The sequence below is a fragment of the Porites lutea genome, chromosome 2, assembly GCF_958299795.1.
Source record: "Porites lutea chromosome 2, jaPorLute2.1, whole genome shotgun sequence".
Taxonomy (NCBI): Eukaryota; Metazoa; Cnidaria; class Anthozoa; order Scleractinia; family Poritidae; genus Porites; species Porites lutea.
The window spans coordinates 7,713,225-7,731,725 of NC_133202.1; the positions used below are offsets into that span (position 1 = coordinate 7,713,225).

Here is an 18,501-nt window from a genome sequence, read left to right on the forward strand (position 1 = left end):
AACAAAGAGTCACAGAATGTTACGGTAAAGTTTTATTTCATTTAGTACAACTACAAAGACAATGGTTGAGGTCACACTAGAGAAAGTTTACTATAGTAAACTCAAGTTTACCATAGTAAACGGCGCCGTAATTGTGACCGGCATTTTTCACTTTACTATGGTAAACTCTACCCTGGTTAATTTCCATGACTCCTGCGGAAAGAACAAAGATGACCCATTACCGATAACCATCTGGTTACCAAAAAAAATAGGTGGGTATATCTCTAGTCTATCTAAACTTTGTTTGTTTTGTTGACATTTTGTCATGATTTTTGAGGAAAGTAGTTTCAAAAACGGTCACATAACAGAATAGCTTTAGAACATCGGTGATTGCTTTTTCCACAGTGCTTCAAGGTTTCTGTTTCTGTACATTTCTTCAAACCATTCTTGGGGTCGATGGTAAACCCATGCTTGCCTTCACAATGCCGCTCTTTCTCTAAGAGTACGTCTTCGATGGGTCATCAATGAACCTGTCACTAAAACATCTTCACTAACTTCGTATTCGAAACCAAGGTATGTAATAAGGGAGCGCATTCTTCTTGCTCGTCTGAGCAGCAGAATTAAAAGCAAAATGCTTACAACAGAAAACAATACTCTCTCACATTGAACCATCTTTGTACACTTGTGAGAGTCACGCTCAGAAAGTTACAGTTCAGTAATTTCAATTTAGTCAGCTCTCATAGCATGTCATCATTTGTTTTACTTTTCACTCTCACGTTACCGATCACGCGAGAAAAAACGCCTGGAAAGTTTCAAATGCCTTTTTAAGTGGACCTGGCAGGTTTACTACGGTAAAGAAGACGTTACGAGACTTACCATAGTAAAGCCCTTTTTACCATAAGTAAAGTCTTTAGTGTGACCTCAACCAATAGTGACTTTGCCAGTGACTATGTTTTAAAAATTCTGTTGGTGAGAATGTCATGATTTTTACTTATATTAAGGGAAAAAAAAGAAAGAAAACCTTTTAATGTAAAACCTCTGTATCTTTCTTATATTCATTATTTAGCTAATAAATTATTATTTAAAAATAACAATAATATTGTACATCAATAAATAAAACATTTTCTCCAGGCCAGTTCTCATTTTTTTTATACAAAATAATTTTTTTCTGATTGTAAAATATGTACAGTTATTTTGTTTTTTTTACTCACCTTGGAGGTGACAAGAGGATAAAATAAACACGATATCTACCTGAGCATTTTCTCATGATCATTAAGTGAAGTCTCTTGTTACCATAAGTTTTTGTAAGAGCAACAATTGCTATTAAAATATAAATTATCATATGACTTGTACTTTAATGTTCACTCTATCCGCCCTATTTGAAGGTCAACAATACTCTAAAATAATGGGGATCTCTTAAATCATACACAGGACAGCAAGACACAGGAAGGGCCAAGTGCAGTTGTCTTGTGTTTGTGTGAGTTTGGAAGGGGCTGAAATGTTGTGAGCCATATATAATGGATTCTTTCTGACACACATCAAAAAAATTATTTTCATAAAGCATAATCTTTTGTGAAGTTGGGCTCCACCCTGATCTCTTGTACAGGCATGACACATTACTCTTTCACTCTGGGAGTCACCTTTAAGGCTACAGGTCGCAGCAGTTTCATCATGTTACATACGGCTGCTGGATTAGCTCTAAGTTCACAACTGGCTCTTCATTTGATGTTATCTGTCTGACAAGTTGTTCACTCAGTTGCCACAACTTTGCAGCCGTGTCTGGGTTTTTTGCTTCCTCTGATGGCAAACACACAGAACAGTTGTTGAAATAATGTCCTCCCACTCTATTAAGCTCCCTTGATGTAGCACAATATACAACAGTGGCTGCTCCTTGGGCCTGAAAATTAGGTCAAAACACATTGCTTAGCACTCAGTGGAGATGTTGGTCTTTGGACAGCAAACTTCAGGACGTTAAAATACTGAAGCTTAATACTCAGATGACTTATTAATACAGCTGTAGGGTCTGGAAGGGGGATCCTGAACCTGCATTCCCAAGCCCTAGGATTTCAATTCCCATGGAAAACTGAGTCTTTCACTTCCGTGCCCAGAGATCATGGGAAAAAATCTGTAACAATTTTTTTTAGCATGGTAAAAATTCATGGGAACCCAACTCTAAAATGTTTTTAATTTTTCGGAAGTCATACACTTTTTTCTTGGCCCTGGATCCCATAAACCAGTAACGTTCAATGCACTTTGGAAACCATTCAAGATGATAACGATGATAGATGCTAATCTTAAGTTTTAGTTTCATACATAACCCAAGTTAAGAATTGCTCTACTAGTTTAGAATCCGTGTGGAAAAATAGTGAATTTCTGTAAATTGATCAAGGCTGAAACTGTTTTTCGGTTCTGTTATTTTACGACCAGGGTAACAACACGGTACCAGAAACAATCATTACTGTGGAATCCTAGGGCATGCATACCTGCTCTTTCTGAACTTGTTTCATCTAATATAATTCCAATCATTTTCTTTCCCAATCCACATATTCCTTAACCCTTTTAAGTCCCAATAATGACCAACATCAATTTTCTCCCAACAATATCCATACAATGTCAAAAGAGATAAGGTTATGAGAATTGACAAAATGATCGCATAAGGGAAAATGTTTTGATCTTTATCAAATTATCTCAATTCATTCATGAAAGAAATGTATAGAGATCAGTTTGGAGAATTTGTATGTGGATATTAGGGCTTAAAGGGTTAAACTGGTGAATCCCGCTTCCCGGGCAGCAGTCATATCCTGTACCTGCACCATATTTTGGTCAAATCCTGGATTCTCAGAATAGATCCCCTCCCGCCCAGACCCTGACCTAACTGTTTCGCCCATGAAGTCAAAAAGTATGTAATTTTATATGATTGCAGGAAGGAATCATACACTAACCAATGAATTTGTAAATCACTTCTTGCTTTTTGATTGGCTGTATTTTTTGTGTCGGCTGGGATGAATTTGGGTGGTCCTAATAAGCTCTGAGTCAATAGCCCATGAGGCCGAAGGCCAAATGGGCTTTTGACTCAGAGGCCATGAGTAAAATCCAACTAGTTGGCCAAAAATATTGAGACAAAACAACTTTAGCTAGCAAAACGCAATTCAACTGCCATTGCTTTGGTTTTCAAAGCCGGCACTTTTCGCTACTAGTGGGCTATAACATATAGCCTAGTAGTAGCTCAACCAATCAGAATGCACTAATGTCATATAGTCTTGAACCTTCCACATCTTCAGTAGACTGGCCAAGTCATGGAAAAATTATTTGTCATTTTTAATACCTTTCTGATAGGTGAATTAAATCCTTTTGCATTACCCAGTGCCAGATCCAGACCTTGAGATGATAATGGGGGGGAGGGTGGTCTCCCAAAAATTTTTTCGGCCCTTTATAGGCCTCAGTTTGGTCTAAAAATAAGGGGGGGGCCTGGGCCTCTCCCATGATCTGCCAATGTTACCATTCAAATGTAACCTCTTTGACAGAGCTTTTGCACGGTAATATTTATTTCTAAGAATTTTACCACAAGAAATTATTGACAAGTTAGCATTTTTCAGTTACTATAAAGGATGAGAGGGTTCACTTACAGCTGTCTTGGCAAAGGGCCTTGCCATTAGGAACAACAACCAATAAAACCAAGAGTTCTTTGGCAGTGATGTGTAGATAAGATTGCCAGGATGCACTGCATTGCATGTGACTCCTTTTGATTTCAGACGGCGATTGAGCTCCATGGAAAACAACAAGTTGCAAAGTTTGGACTGGTTGTAAGCAACAATAGACCAGTATTTGTCTTTGGAGAGTGGAACATCTGATAGATTTAACCTTTTGGAGTAGCTCAAGTCAGGAAACCTGGTAAAACAAACATAAATAATCAGCCGTACTTTTGCTGCCTCTATTGAAATATTTCTCTTTCATTTTTGTTTTTCTAATGCCTCTTGTCATGGCCAAAATCATTCTTCATTCACCATGAATTTTGTAACACTGATCATTTTGTTTGGGCTGCCTTTGCTTTACATCACCATGCATATAATAATCAAAAGTCTAGTATTCAGATGTCAGTGTGGATCAGGTCACTTTCAGAATACTGACTTGAACAATAAAATAATGAGGTTGAGCATTGGTGCCCTGGAGGATAGAGGTGGCAAGCTCAAGAGATGAGCACAATGTATCCATAGCAACCAGAGAGGGGTAACCACCAAACCACACCTCCAAGGTGCTTAGGAAGCATTTAATAAAGGATCTGTAAACTGACGAGGAAGGGCCCAGATCACCAAAGCAAACCTACAAGCACATGTAACTACACCAACTTAGAAACAGAAAGGAGAACAATACTAAATTTCACTAAACTACAGAAGTGATATATACCAACCTGTGGGATTCAGAAGTGAGAACAACTACTCTGGCAGGAGAAGAGGAACAAAGAATATCCCCCAATAACTGAACCAAGTAAAAATGACCAAGGTGATTGATTCCAAAGGTGCTTTCAACTCCATCTTCTGTCTTTTTCCATGATGAACTAAATACTGCAGCATTGCAAATTAAGATGTGAATCGGGCTGTTTAAAATGGGAAATGAAACAAAGACATTTTAGAAACATGTATCTGAAGGGCCTTTGGATTTCTATTCAAATAGAGATATCATATATTGTTATAGCTGCCATTGAAGTAATTAAAGTAAAAAATTTAGCTAAACTTCAACACCTCCAGTTCCCATGCAACCTGTTGGGAGGTCACCTGATTATAACTACAAAAAATATTGGTCTACTTTGTGGAATTTTCTGGAAGTCTCAGTCAGCGTAATGAAAACATTTGATATAGGCAAATTATGCATTTTTTTTTGGGGGGGGGGGGGGCTATATTTTGCCTTATACTCTTTTTAGATTCAAAACAACACTAACAATTTTAATAATTTGGGAGGTTCTGCAAAAGAATTATTTCAAAGCAAAATCATTAATAACCCTATTAGTATTTATGCATGCCTGTTTTTGTCTAGATAATGTACTTTTTAATGAGGTGTGTCCCTGTGGATTAATGCAATTAAAACAATTAAATTGATTTGACATCAATTATGTGAGATCAAACCACCACATACAAAATCAGAAGCTGTGTTATGAATAAATCCAATGTTGCAAAAACATTAAATTAAGACTTACAGTTTTCTTTGTCTAAATTGTTCTGCAAAGTTTCTGATGCTTGCAAAGGAAGCTAAGTCCAGCAACATCGCCTCAACATAAGCTTCAGGAGTCTTGGAGGAAACAATAATGTTTTTGTGAGAAAAAATGTTGTTTTTGTCTTGTCTTGAGTATGTGACAGAGAAAAAAAAACACCAGGATTCAGCAACAGGGGAACTCTGTAGGTGAGCTATGCTGTCCATTTACTAGGCATGGCCTAACAGTAGTATTGTTAGCTGCATGATTGGGGGGGGGGGGGGGGGGGCTCATAGCATGGCAGACATGTCCAATATCAATTTCATGGAATTTTGTGGGTGTAATGTGTCAGATCCTATCTATTATGTGTCATTTATTCTAAGTCTGGTCACCCTATCTTTCTTGGTGCCTTTAGTTGTCAGGCAGCGTGTACCCTTTTTTGTTTTTGCTAATACTTTGTAACAAGTTACACAGGTATGAACAATAATATTATTGTTGGGTGAAAAATGAATGATTGTTTGGTTGATGGTTTTTGGAGATAATTCAGCACCTTAAAATCTAGAGAGGAAGTAGAATTTAGGCTGACATTCAGTCAATTGTTATTTAAATGACTGTTAAATTGGAAGACAAGCGGTATAAAAATATTCTCTAGTTGGGAAGAACATCTCCACAAAATCAAAACGTTTTTAATTAACTGGTATTTGCCCTGATAATAATTTATGATTACCAGTAAACAAATCAACAGACCTGTGCTGTTCTTATCACTACAGCTGCCTTGCTTGCTTTGTTCATGTCTCTGCAGGCTAAAATCACATGAGCTCCATGCAGTGCAAGTGCTTTGGCTGTTTCAAAACCTGACAAAGGTAAGAAGCTGGATGCTTTCATTTTGTCAATTTCTAGCCTGTGTACATGCATATCCATCCATCTCCAAATAAGTAGATTTTTAGGGGAGGAGGTTAATGTATACAGGTATGGCAATTTTTAACAAAGTTATGATTAATTGTTAATTGTTAACCATTTAGTTATAAAATTATTTACTTAGGTCTGCCAGTTTTTGCAATCATCTTAACTGAGACAAGATCTTGAATCATAACCAGCATGTTCTTACCAGTTATTTGAGACCCTGGTGGTTGGTGAGGTGGTTGATGTTAAGCGATACTGCAAAAGAGACAGTCTCCAGATTTTAGATCTCTGGAGAATGGCAGCCCTGCATGTTCATGTACCACACATAACTAACAACTTAACAGTGCAAATTAAAAGTACCCTTCAAATGCTTACCAATACCACTATTGGATCCTGTCACCACAGCAACCTTTCCAGTTAGGTTCTCTCCATTTAAAACATGCATGGCATTAGAGTAGCCATCCAGCCTTTTTGTGAGGTAATTACTAGGATTTTTTCCAAGCCTTGGATCAGTATGACTTGTACGTCTGTTTACAACACTGCAAACAAAGTATATGATGCAATCCGTGGGTCTTTAAACTATTATACTCTCAGATAAAAAAAGGTGATACCTTTAATCTACTGAGAAAAGATGTTGAATGAAACTAGTAGGTAATAATATTTTTAAGATGTGAAATACTTTTGTTTATTATTGTTTATTGTTTTGTTTGCCATAAGTTATACAAAGCAAAAAAAATCTAATTATTTAAACTCTCATGGCGGAGGAAGCCACTAGGGTATAAGGAATGGGCTCCCTCAGTTAGATAATTAGAACAAAATATTTCTCAAACTTAAGTGTTTTATTGCTAACATTAGTAATTATAAGCTATGTTGATGATTGACTTACTCAAAGAAGAAAACATTGCCTTTACTGTCATAATGCTTCTGCCAGCCATGTGGAAGGTCTAGAGAGAAAACAGAAAATCAGTGCAAATGTGAAAAAGCTTTTACCAGGCATAATGAAACCAGTACATGTCTTGTAGTCTATTGCAACTGAAGTAATAATCTTGTGAAAATTAATTTAGTTTGTGTGCCTTCTTATGATCAATACAGCTTAGGTGGCTATCATTAAAACTACGCTTTTAGTTACAGCTACATACTTATAATACCAACTTAATAACCTTCATTGAGAACAGACCTGACCAATCGGGATGAACATGGACAGGAATTGGGTTATTCCAGAAGTAATCCACACCCCCACGACGGAAGGCACGGTTTTTTGACCCCCCCCCCCCCCCTCTCTCCACCTGGATTTCCAAAACTGCTTGAGCCCCCCTCCCGTCAGGATTTCCAGGTTCAAAGACCCCCTCACCCATCTGGATTTCCATAAAATTGTTAGACACCATAATTTAATTTACACTCAATGCAGAAGAATACTTTTAGGCATGTATTTTTAGGTTCAGAGCCCCCCTTCCGTCTGGATTTCCAGAGCCGTTAACCCCCCCTCCCATGAGATTTTCCAGCATGCCTTCTGTTGTTGGGGTGTGGATTTTTTTCTGGAATTACCCACTACAGGACCCATGAGAGGTCTATTGTGCTCAGGTGTGAAATGAGTACTGGCAACATACTACCGCTGGTAACCCCCATCCAGGGAATAGTAGCACTGTTTTTTACAATAACAGAGATTTCACACACTGATTATTGGAGAGCTATGGTCGATGAGAGTATATAGGAAGGAGACCATAGAAATGATGTGATGATTGCACACTTTGTTTTCTCTTTCTCTCACGCATGATTTTCCAAAAAAACTGTCAGTGAAACCACTTGCCTGCAGCTTGTGGTTGCATATGAGTTTTAAACATTGTGATGTAGGACTAGACTGCAAGTGGTCGTCCTTCTTTTCTCAGAGCCACGCGCGGTGAGCAAAGAAGTAAGATTATGCAAATTAATAGTGACAAAGGAGGAGAGATTTGGGTGGAGAGAGGAATAAGGATGACCGCAGAGGTCTTATTATCCTTTGAATTCCTGTTTCAGTGAAACGGAAATTCCCGATTGGTTGGCTGCTAGTCAATCTGTCAACGACAAAAACATCTCACTCCCAAAGGGGTCCAATTTTCACTGCAGCTCCAACTTTCATAGCACATACCTGACGATGAAAGGTCAATTTCAACATGTTTGCCAGTCTATAACATTGGCATTGCGAGGCTCTTTTGCCTATTCACTTTTTTCCTTGCTTTCTTTGAGGAACCCCCAATTTAGTAATTTATTACCCTACCATCATTGCAATGCCTTACAGATAACTGGAGAACTAATGTCCCAGACTTAACAGGAGTGAACAGACAATTGAAAGCAAGCTGTTTGTTTACAGGAAAAAGCATGCAAAATGGTGTCAATTATCAAAAAGGAAGGAGCTGGCAATAACAGCAATTAAGGAGGTGTGAAAAAGAGCAAATTGCCAGATCAAAGATCCCATTACAGTCTCTTATTTTTTCTTTGCTCAGGCTTCCGCTGGGCGGCCCTCATTCTTCACGGCTTCGCCCCTCGCCCCTTATGTGTGCTCTCAGTTTACTGTGATTCAAAAAACAAAATAAGAGACTGTTCGCAGTCAAATGTCAGCCATTCTGCTGTTGATAAGAGTATAGACCATAGAAAATGGCTGTTGATTTTGTAACACAGTAGCTCAGTGCTTACCAAAACAGTCGTAAATTATGGCTGATAGGGAAGCATGCCCTTACTTTCTTAGATATTTTCCATGATGTTTCTTCAAAAACTTAATTCCGGATACTGTATACTTGCTATGAGTCTAGCCTGTGAAAACTGCCACCTCTGCTCGCTCCTTGCTGAGGGGGACATTGGGGGGTACCCAATACCGCAATACCGTAACAAAAAATGGCAAATACCGAAATACCGCGTCGAAAATCGTCTAAATACCGATACCGCATATTTTAATCACATTTATAATCGTTTCCCCATACTTATGGTTGCTGCCATGTAGCGCGTTTAATTATCCCAGGCATTTATGCACCAGATTTCCATGTTTTTGTAATATTTTGGTAGTTCGCAAAGTTTCACTGAAAAGTAAACTACATTCGTTCAACCTTTTGGGAGGTCGACCCAACAGCTAATTAACTGCCATGAAAATAACTCTTGAAAGCGCGAAAAACGAACCAACCAAAACTCTTTCTACGCACGTCTAGTGCGAGTTTTGATAAGTGGGTCTAGTCTAGCACGTCAGTCTCTCACGGGGTTAACTATCTCGACTGTCTCAGACGCCGCGCCGGTAAGAGGCAAACTTACCAAATTTTCTCGTTTTACTTTACAAGGCGTTTTTCAATTCTCGAAACCCGACATCTAAACTTATTCTTGTTGCGATAATGTTCGCCTCCTTCGCCCTCTTCATAAACGATTGCCACACAGTCAATGATGACCACGCCGTCTTCAACCTCAGCAACCTTAGCCTCCCCGCAGACGTCCTTTGGGGTTCGTTTGTCAGGGGAGAAATAAATGCGTGACAAACGAACCCCAAAGGACGTCTGCGGGGAGGCTACAGCAACCTCGGCCATTGTGAGAAAACGTGTAGGTCCTCGAATTACCAGCACAGGTTCACAGATCGAAAAGCCTGGTAAGGTAACTCGAGAAGACTCATTGTCATTGGATGCAACAACAATCATATTGTGTATTATCGACCATTAACTGTCACAAAATGACCCACAAATGGTGTAATCACTTACCGTTATGTCTCAAGACTTCTAAATATTAACTTTTGTTGACCTTTATGTCCTACTGTGTTTTTGTTTTGCGCATTGTATTGAAAGGAAAGCACAAATAAACGGTACCGTAATACCGGGAACAATCTTATTTCACCGAATACCGTCAGCCAAAATGATGAAAAACCGCATACCGCAGAGCTAGATGATACCGCAATACCGCACGTGAAAATTAAAATTACCGAAATACCGCATGAAAAAAAGCCCAATACCGCAATACCGTAAACCCCCATGTCCCCCTCCTTGCTACTACAAGGACGTTTCACAAGAGAGACATCCGCGCCTCAATGACAGAAATGCCACATTGATTATGTAAATCATTGTTTACATAATTATTAAATCTAGTAGTCATGGGGTTCGAAATGTAAATTTAACAAGTTTATGTTTCTCCTGGTCTATCATGGTAAAATTTTGAGCTACGCAGGGTGATGGTCATGTAACTCTTTAAATTTACAGGACTGTGAAATATGAATAAATACATAAACTTAATATTGTGAACATTATTTCCACACTATGAATAGTACTGTTACTGAACTGAAGTTATTTACCTCCGGTGACTTTGTATCTTTTTCCTGATTGGGGATGCTCCCACTGAGTAGTTTTTGTCAAATGACTGATAATTGAAGAAAATACTAGTGAATATATGAGCTTAAGCTTTAATAAGCTTAAAAGTAATCTTAAACCTCGCTGTACACCTGAAAGTCTTAAGTACAGATGTACATCGATTCTGGTGTAAAATAAAGCTAAAAGCTTGGTTATGTTTGGTTTGATTTAATCCAAATCTGTTGCTGCCTCTATGAAATTATTCGTCTGAGGATATTACGCACATGCAAGCCACATGTAGATCGCAGTCGAAGAAAGTTTACTTTTTTTAATAAGCAGTTCAATGCAATGATCGACGTGCAACACTGGCAAAAGGCTTGCTCTCCGTAATAATAAACAAAACAAAGTCTTACTTTACGTAATAGATCCTTCCATCGTCCACTGTTCTTATTTCCCATCCGGGAGGCAAATTCTCTTCCGAGATTAACTGATCATTTACAGAAGGTTCATCGAAAGACAGTTCATCTGCCATGTTGGAATTCGTCAAGCGCGGAGGGACCGGGACGGGTTAGCCTGTGTAATTACGCCCCCTACTCCCCCTCCCCTCAGTGAAAAATCGACAGTGGGGAGGGTGCGTCTGAACACAGAAAAGCCGCGGGAGAGAAAGAGTCACCTGGCCCAGGGCTGTAATGTGATGCCTTTGAACCTTTTTCAGGCAGCAGAGGTTTTTCTAGCCTGCGTAGTCTGGCGGTTTTGGTTGAGCGGGAAAAGTAAATAAAGGCGGGCGAAGCCCGGGGCGACGAGGGCAGGGGTAGCCTCCCCGCAGAGGAGGAACGAACGAGGGAGGGAGGGACGAACCCCAAAGGACGTCTGCGGGGAGGCTAGGACTTGAGGCTAGGACAGGGAAACCGCAAGGAGATTGCCGCTCGTTCGCGCGCGTTTTTGCGGCTAGGCGCTCAGTCGTGCTCCCGACAAAACTATAATGCTCCCGAAAAAACCGCCATGCTACGCAGGATAAGGTCTTTCTTAATTCATTTAGGACCATTTAGGGGAACTGACAAACCCCACAGAAGGTGAAGCTACCCTCCTCCAACCCCATCGCAAAAAATAGATTGGTCCACAGAATTCCCACTGCGATGAAAATGTTCTTAAAAACCTGGGCTGCTGTCAAAACATAACACACAATAATATGGATTCTTGGCCTCCTCTAGTCGGATTTAGTCTGCAAGAAAGCTCTCTACTCCAGTCACCGAGTTCATTAACATGGCTTTTCACAAATTCACTTTAATTAATTTCTTTTTTGAGTGGAAAACAATATTATTTCTAAATGTGGAAAGATAAGACGCACCGTGAAAGCTGTGTGTATTAGGAAATGGGTTGGGCTCAGGGTACCCTCGGTTTAACTGATCCATAACATATTCCTGTATCTGAGTCCATACCCATCTCTTTTATCAGTACAGAGCAAAATAAAAGTGCAACTACTATTCCTTTGATAAGCTTTTATTAATACCTTCAATGTGGAAAAGAGCTTATCTTGAACTGTACTTTACAGAACTGTACAATAAAATGATTCGGGCATTGACTCTTAGACGCCAGAAAACAACACTGCTACCAGCTAATTATGTTAACTTTGTTAAAACTACATAAATTAAATATCACCCATCTTAAAAAGGAGACAAACTTCTTTGTTGTCATCTAAATGAAGCGTAAATGCAACAATAAAACAACAACTGTAGTGCTAAGCACAAATAAAAAGCTAAAACTGGTAAAAATTACCCATCTGTAAAACTAAAAGTATTATGACAATCTTATGGTACAAATAACACGTTTTGAAAGATAAGGTACAAGGTACAAAATGTCTGTAAACTGATTTCTTTTTACAGAAAACAATACACTTATGTCCACTGCAAGAAGGGTAACCATGTGAATGCAGGTCTATTAATGCAAAATATGTTGACATGCCATGTTACCAAAAGAGCAAAGATTTTGAGTGTTGATGACGTCAGATCTTACAGTATCTATACTCTTGATTTGATTTGTACCAGGCAACCCATGCTAAAAAAAGGGAACATTTTACTTGAACTTTTCAATATCTCATTATTATCAGTAAATGAACTTAGAACACCATTCTGACAGTCAACTCTGTATTATCTGAACAAAAGCACAGTTACTTGGATGAAGAATGGTAATTGAATAATGGCATTTTGCGCTGAGCCACTACTAATACTTCTGTGTTTTGTTTTATGATTATGGTTACCAATATTTTGTGTTAAACCGAAAATAAATACTTTTGACACTGAAACACAAAACACAACAACCAACTTTTCAGTAAATCTTGCCAAAGATCCACTGACTAAAACAAATCTAAATGCTACAGGAATCCCCTTAAATATATAGTAGGAATCAGACAACTTCAGTAACACTGGTCAAGGACATTTCCATGAAATGTTGATGCTTTCTAAGATACGATGATTGGTGAACTCCTATCAAAGACAAAGGAAAAACATTATAATATTACAACACTTTTGTGTGACAGCAAGGTGTCCATGGTAGCAGAGATCTCAATGTCAAGAAACAGATGCATTTAATTTCTAATGATTAAAATTTAATAACTAGAGGTTTCCTCGTCTTGTAGTCATGACAGCCAAAACAGCAATAAAGAGAATTTGTATGAACAGCGTACAAAAAAAGTAGTGGGCGATAGCCCTGGGCTAGTGGATTTTGCTATTGGGCTATTGAATTCTGTTTTTAACTTGATGTCTTTTGAGGAATTCGAATAACAGAAGAACAGTGAAATAATTCTGCTAGTCAAAAAGCTTTTGGGGCTAGTTGAAATGATGTCTGGGCTAGTAAATGCTAGCTTCAGCTTGCCTGAATGGCAAGCTGTAAAAATGATATTTTTGCACCCTGATGAATATTTTTTATTATTTTTTTTAATTTTTTTTCAGAACCTGTGACATGTACAGTATGACACACATGAAAGTATATCACTTTCAGAATTATAAAACAGCTCACTATCCCCAGGGGTTTCAACAGGCACTGACAACCGACAAAACATGTCGGCTACTTTGATCAGAGAAGTCAGCTACTTTTTCCCCCACATTAAAGAAAGATCCTGTCAAAACTTATGATAAAATTCAATTTGCTGGACCTAGACAGTATTTTTGCTTCAGATTTGAAATATTTAAGAAAAATTTGGGACATAAAGAGCATTACCTGTCCCAATTGATCAAAAATATATTATCTTTTGTACTCACTTTAGTGCCCAGAACGATGGAAATCGCATTTTAGGGCATTGAAATTTCGGAATTTTCAAGGGACGCACGCCCCCAGACCCCTCTAGAAGAAGGGCAGTAAGCCTCCTTTTGATACAGTCGTTTACTTTTTTCAAACCTGCTGGCTACTTCAATTTTTATTGAAGCCCCTGTGTCACCAAACTTTTAAAGCCTGTGGCCCTCACTCACACCAGGGAACACAAAGACCTGATTATTTTTAAAAAAGCTTTCACTTTTGTTAAAAGACACTGAGTAAAAGAAAAATTATAATGATAACTTGGGACACACACCTGTTAAAGGAAGACTCCTCAAATTCAGCGTCCATAGGCTCCATTTCAAACTGTTCACCTTCATCAGACTGGTACTGTGCACTTGAGCTAACAAGTGAACAAATCATTGTTAAAAAATCACCATAAGACCTTATTTATATAAAGAAAATGCACTGCAGTCCAAATTGTCTGTTCTCAATTTATTGTGCTGGTTGAAAACTAGTAGTCCCAAAGCAATTTTCTATAATAGAAAGAGAATGTAATGGTTTGCGAAAAATGGCATAATACCACTTTTTAACAAATAAATGCTGATCCCAAATAACCTTAAGACTTACAGTATATACTGTCTAATAAAGTCCAGGTCTACTTGGCCAAGTTTGAAATAATGCATGCCTAAACATGTGTATATTAAAATGGATATGATGTGATCTTTGCCACTTACTACAAGACTTTGTTCTAAAATAAATATAGCTGCACACAACGTTTTTAGTCTTTCCCTGTTGCCTTTTATAACTATAAGTACTAAGTTGTAAAATGAGACAAGATTTAAGGTCAGGCCAGCCAAAATTGCACAGCACTGTTTCCAAAATTATATTAAAGGTAGCCTTGATTCAAGAAGTAACAAGTCATAAACTTTTGATGTTTACATAACTATATGTGACTGTTGATGTTGTGGTCTATATCTCACCATGTACTGTCACTTTACTAATAACTATTGTTACCTTGTTGCCCTACATGTAAAGAACAAGATTCTCTTCATTTTCTTGTTGTAGAAGAAGTAGTTGAAGGACCATAGACTACCCTCTTCACCGTAAGGATCTGAGTCAAGATCAGGGTTATAACTACAGAAATGAAAGAAATACATGTATGAGGAAATGACTAGTTAATAGGAACTGGAATGTGCAAAGTATTAGACTGGGAACATGCAATTCAATTCACTGGGAGGAGATTTGACTATCACACCATTGCCACTGAAATGTGGAGTTTGAAGAACCTAAAAGGAACAAGTAAAAATCTGAAATCTCTGTATCTTCCTTCCCTTTCCTATAATGTACTTTTTTGGCAAGCTAATCATGAGTAATAAAAAGCATAATAAAACTACTGAATGTTGTTCAATTTACTCACACAAAAATACAGCGATAAAGCAAAAATTGAGTACTTCAGAAAATGCTATTTGTTATAAACTGAAACTCAAAGGAAGAAGGACAACAGGCCGAAAAGTTATTTCTCTCTGTTCTTTGTTGCAATAGTTTGGTCATTTCATGATCTGTTGTTAATGAGAAGCAGGTGTGACAACAGCTTGTGGCACAATATTGAACTCTTTATGTTATACATGTAGAATGTGTTTTATTCACCACAGTACAAGTTTCAATGTAGATATCACATATTATGTATTTCTCGTCTTGAAAATGTTTTCAACAAAATTGTTAAAATGCTTTTCTGTGGCAATGAAACTGTAAAATGGGAAAAAAATAACTTTTGGGCTTGACTTAAGGTTGGTTCATGCTTGGCTGACTCGGGCTTGCATTTGGCGCTTGAAATGACCAAACTCAATATTTAAAGTTACCTGAAAATATCACACTCTGCAAGATTTATCTCTTCATCCACAGCAGCCCATAACCCAGTCTTCAGTGCCACAAAAGGCTCCCCAACATTTGCTGACAAATTCCCATTAATTGTGTCTATGACAACTCGCAGATTTGGCTCACGAGAGAATTCATGAGACTTAACATTGCTGAAGTCATAGTCAGGATTGAATGCAGCATTCAGTGTTGATATCAAGTAAAATAACATCTTACGACTGATGGTATCGCACAATACCGCCTCTTCCTGGCTTCCTGTGCTAAGTGTCCTCGGTCGCATATTGGCCAGAATACCAGGGTAACTGCTGTTTGTGGGCGATATACCACCTGGGGTAGTGGTTTGAAAGTGTGTTTGGGGAGGTGACAATGCTTGAAGTTCATTGGGACCACTGCCTTCATTTAGAGTTTTGTATAATTTCTTGTCACTACCAGCCATCTTGCAAGAATAGCTTTCAATTCTAAGAGAAGATAAATAAACAGGAGAAAGAAGAGTCATATATTAGCATATCATGTTATGTAAGAATTTGGTTTCTTCGCCTCAAATGATGTTTTGAGCATATTACACATGCATCACTCATTTATCAGAGCGGGTCCAGAGATTGTGCCTAATCTGTGGTTTTTTATGGTACAGCCTAGGTATGAAGACCAGTCACATGCCCTTTCATCCTTTCAAAGCATTCTAACCAAACATGGCAATGCGTAGTCACTACTCACACCAAGGCAACACCAAAAGTGGCAAAAAATATAGAACAAAAAATTATCTTCCACGTGTTTACTCTTAATCCCTATGAAAAGCAAAGAACACTTTCATTATTACCATATTACCAACTACAATGTACATCCACCACATTTTGATATACAGCTATTTCTAGAAAGGTTGTCAGAAAAACTGTGCACGCAACAATCCCAAAAGGTAATATGGGATATGATCAATACACTGTTCCTGACACTGTAGCCGTCGAACCTACTTTTGTTGCTTTCCTTTAGCACTCACTAACATACGTCCATGGCCCCTCTTGCCATTCTTTGAAATTTCTTTGAAAAAACAGTGAACTAAAAACCACCCACAATACCTTTCGGGATTATCGCGTGCACTTTTTCCGACAACCTTTCTCAAAATAGGTGTATAAACTGCATAAAACCGACAATCCCTTGATTTGCTCTGATGAAGGTCTTGTGCTGGAAAGTTCTGCTTTATTTCTTTACAGAGATAAATTAACTCTTAGATCAAATTTTTCAGGTTTGATATATTAAAATTCTAGCGTGACTCAGATGCTTTCTGGTCATTTTTCTATACTTGGTTTGGTTTTCCTTGTGCTCAAGTCTCTTCAGGGAATTGCGAGACAATAGACTCCATATAGAAAAATGACCAGAAAGCATCGGAGTCATGTTAGAATTTTAATAAATCGAACCTGTCCTATTGAAACTAAAAAATTTGGTCTAAGGAGTCATGTAAAATTTGCATTTATGACCCTAAAGCCTCGAAGTCGTGTTATTTTAAATGTTTCAAACTTGGGCTATTTTCCCACTGACACAGCACCATACGTTAGTTTCTCTGGTAACCAAGCCCTCCAGTCTCATTACATGAACATATCACGAGGTAGAGACCGCAGTTGTTTACCATATGCAAAAAGTTTCCAGAAAATCCAGTTGGCAAGCAAATGAAACATGACTTTTCAGGTCACTCAAATTAAAAAAACTTCTGTGAGCAACAGAATTTCTGAAAAGGCAACATTTTTCTGTTCCCAATGTTCCAAGCAGAAATTCGTGTTCCATTTCATCGAAGTCTTCATCGAAGGCACCTTTGATACCAGTTGCAGGCTTTCATAGCCGTTTTTTTATTTGATTTGTGCAAATGGTGAACGAAATTAACGGACGAGATTTTCCAGTCATGAATTTTGCTTACCATTTGCCCAAGCCGTAAATCGATATCCGTTTGCCCTTGTATTTTGGTAAACAACCCACTCGATTTGTCCTCTCTCCGTCAGCGGAAAGTCCCGTGATCGAAGAAAAACAACACATTTACACAATGGCTCAATCTGTATTTGGCTTTGTTTTTCTCTTTATCGATCATTACCCTTCTCAAAAAATATATGACAATTAAAACAAGCGAGGGGTTAAATTGAAACACAGCGTTTGTACATAGTCATCGACCGAAAAAAATATCAAATTAAAGGCCTTCGATCAAAATCTGGGAAGTGTAAAAGTAGAAAAATAAGATTCGTTTTAAGCGTTGTGTTCGTTCACATGGCCGAAAATCAGCTGTAATACTGCACGTTTAACTGTTTAATTCTTGCCTCAGGGAAATGCAGTCTGAGTCAGTTGGATCACTTTGACAGCTGAGCTTATTTGGACCAAACAATAAAGTTAACATACAACAGTAAAACGACAACCGACATCTTACCTTCCATCGATCTGGCTGTCCCCTGTGTTGGTGGAAATTGCTGCACTAAGCGTATCCAACCGGGCGTTTTCCAAAAGCTTCATATTTTCTTTGTGCTTTTGAGATTCGCTTCTTGTCACTTCCGAACGAAGCTAAGGAGGTTGTATTTTCGCAGCTTCAGTTCCTCGACGTCTGTTGATCGAACCTCGCTTCTAGTGAGCTTAACAGAGTCTCTGATGGTTTTGTAATCGCTTACTAAACGAACTAATACTCGACTTCTTGTTAATCGAATGGTGTCGGGGCTTCCTTCCACTTTGGGCGCCAAACTTCTCTACAAAAAAATTGAGGATGGAACTCGGCTTGCTCGGATGCATGTAGAAGATTTCCTCCAGTAATCAAAAAATCCTCAATATAGCCCACAATATTGCGAGCCAATACTTAAAAACCAGGTTTTGGGAAAACTGTGCTTATTTTCAAGGCTGCAAATTGATTTGAAACGCGAAAATTTCTTTTCAAAGACGAACAAAATGGCGAATAAACAATGTTTGCAGAAACTGAAAGATGACGTCATTGCTCAAAGATAAAGAAAATAAAGAGAACAAATGGAAGGGAAATGGAATGAAATGTTGTGGACG

The 18,501-nt window shown here is 38.3% G+C and overlaps 2 protein-coding genes across 2 annotated transcripts; both read right to left on the minus strand.

Moving 5' to 3' along the window:
• Positions 1-207: 207 nt before the first annotated feature.
• Positions 208-10,895, minus strand: LOC140927612 (WW domain-containing oxidoreductase-like). Its single transcript, XM_073377290.1, has 9 exons — positions 10,770-10,895; positions 10,362-10,426; positions 6,954-7,011; positions 6,443-6,606; positions 5,912-6,018; positions 5,171-5,262; positions 4,388-4,573; positions 3,606-3,867; positions 208-1,876 (listed from the first exon to the last, which is right to left on the minus strand). The coding sequence occupies exons 1-9, from the start codon at positions 10,886-10,888 to the stop codon at positions 1,649-1,651; spliced, it is 1,281 nt and encodes a 426-aa protein (XP_073233391.1). The 5' UTR covers positions 10,889-10,895; the 3' UTR covers positions 208-1,648.
• A 945-nt stretch (positions 10,896-11,840) lies between these two features.
• LOC140927599 (repressor of RNA polymerase III transcription MAF1 homolog) lies at positions 11,841-18,439 on the minus strand. Its single transcript, XM_073377277.1, has 5 exons — positions 17,888-18,439; positions 15,468-15,941; positions 14,623-14,742; positions 13,922-14,008; positions 11,841-12,839 (listed from the first exon to the last, which is right to left on the minus strand). The coding sequence occupies exons 1-5, from the start codon at positions 17,968-17,970 to the stop codon at positions 12,815-12,817; spliced, it is 789 nt and encodes a 262-aa protein (XP_073233378.1). The 5' UTR covers positions 17,971-18,439; the 3' UTR covers positions 11,841-12,814.
• Positions 18,440-18,501: the final 62 nt, after the last annotated feature.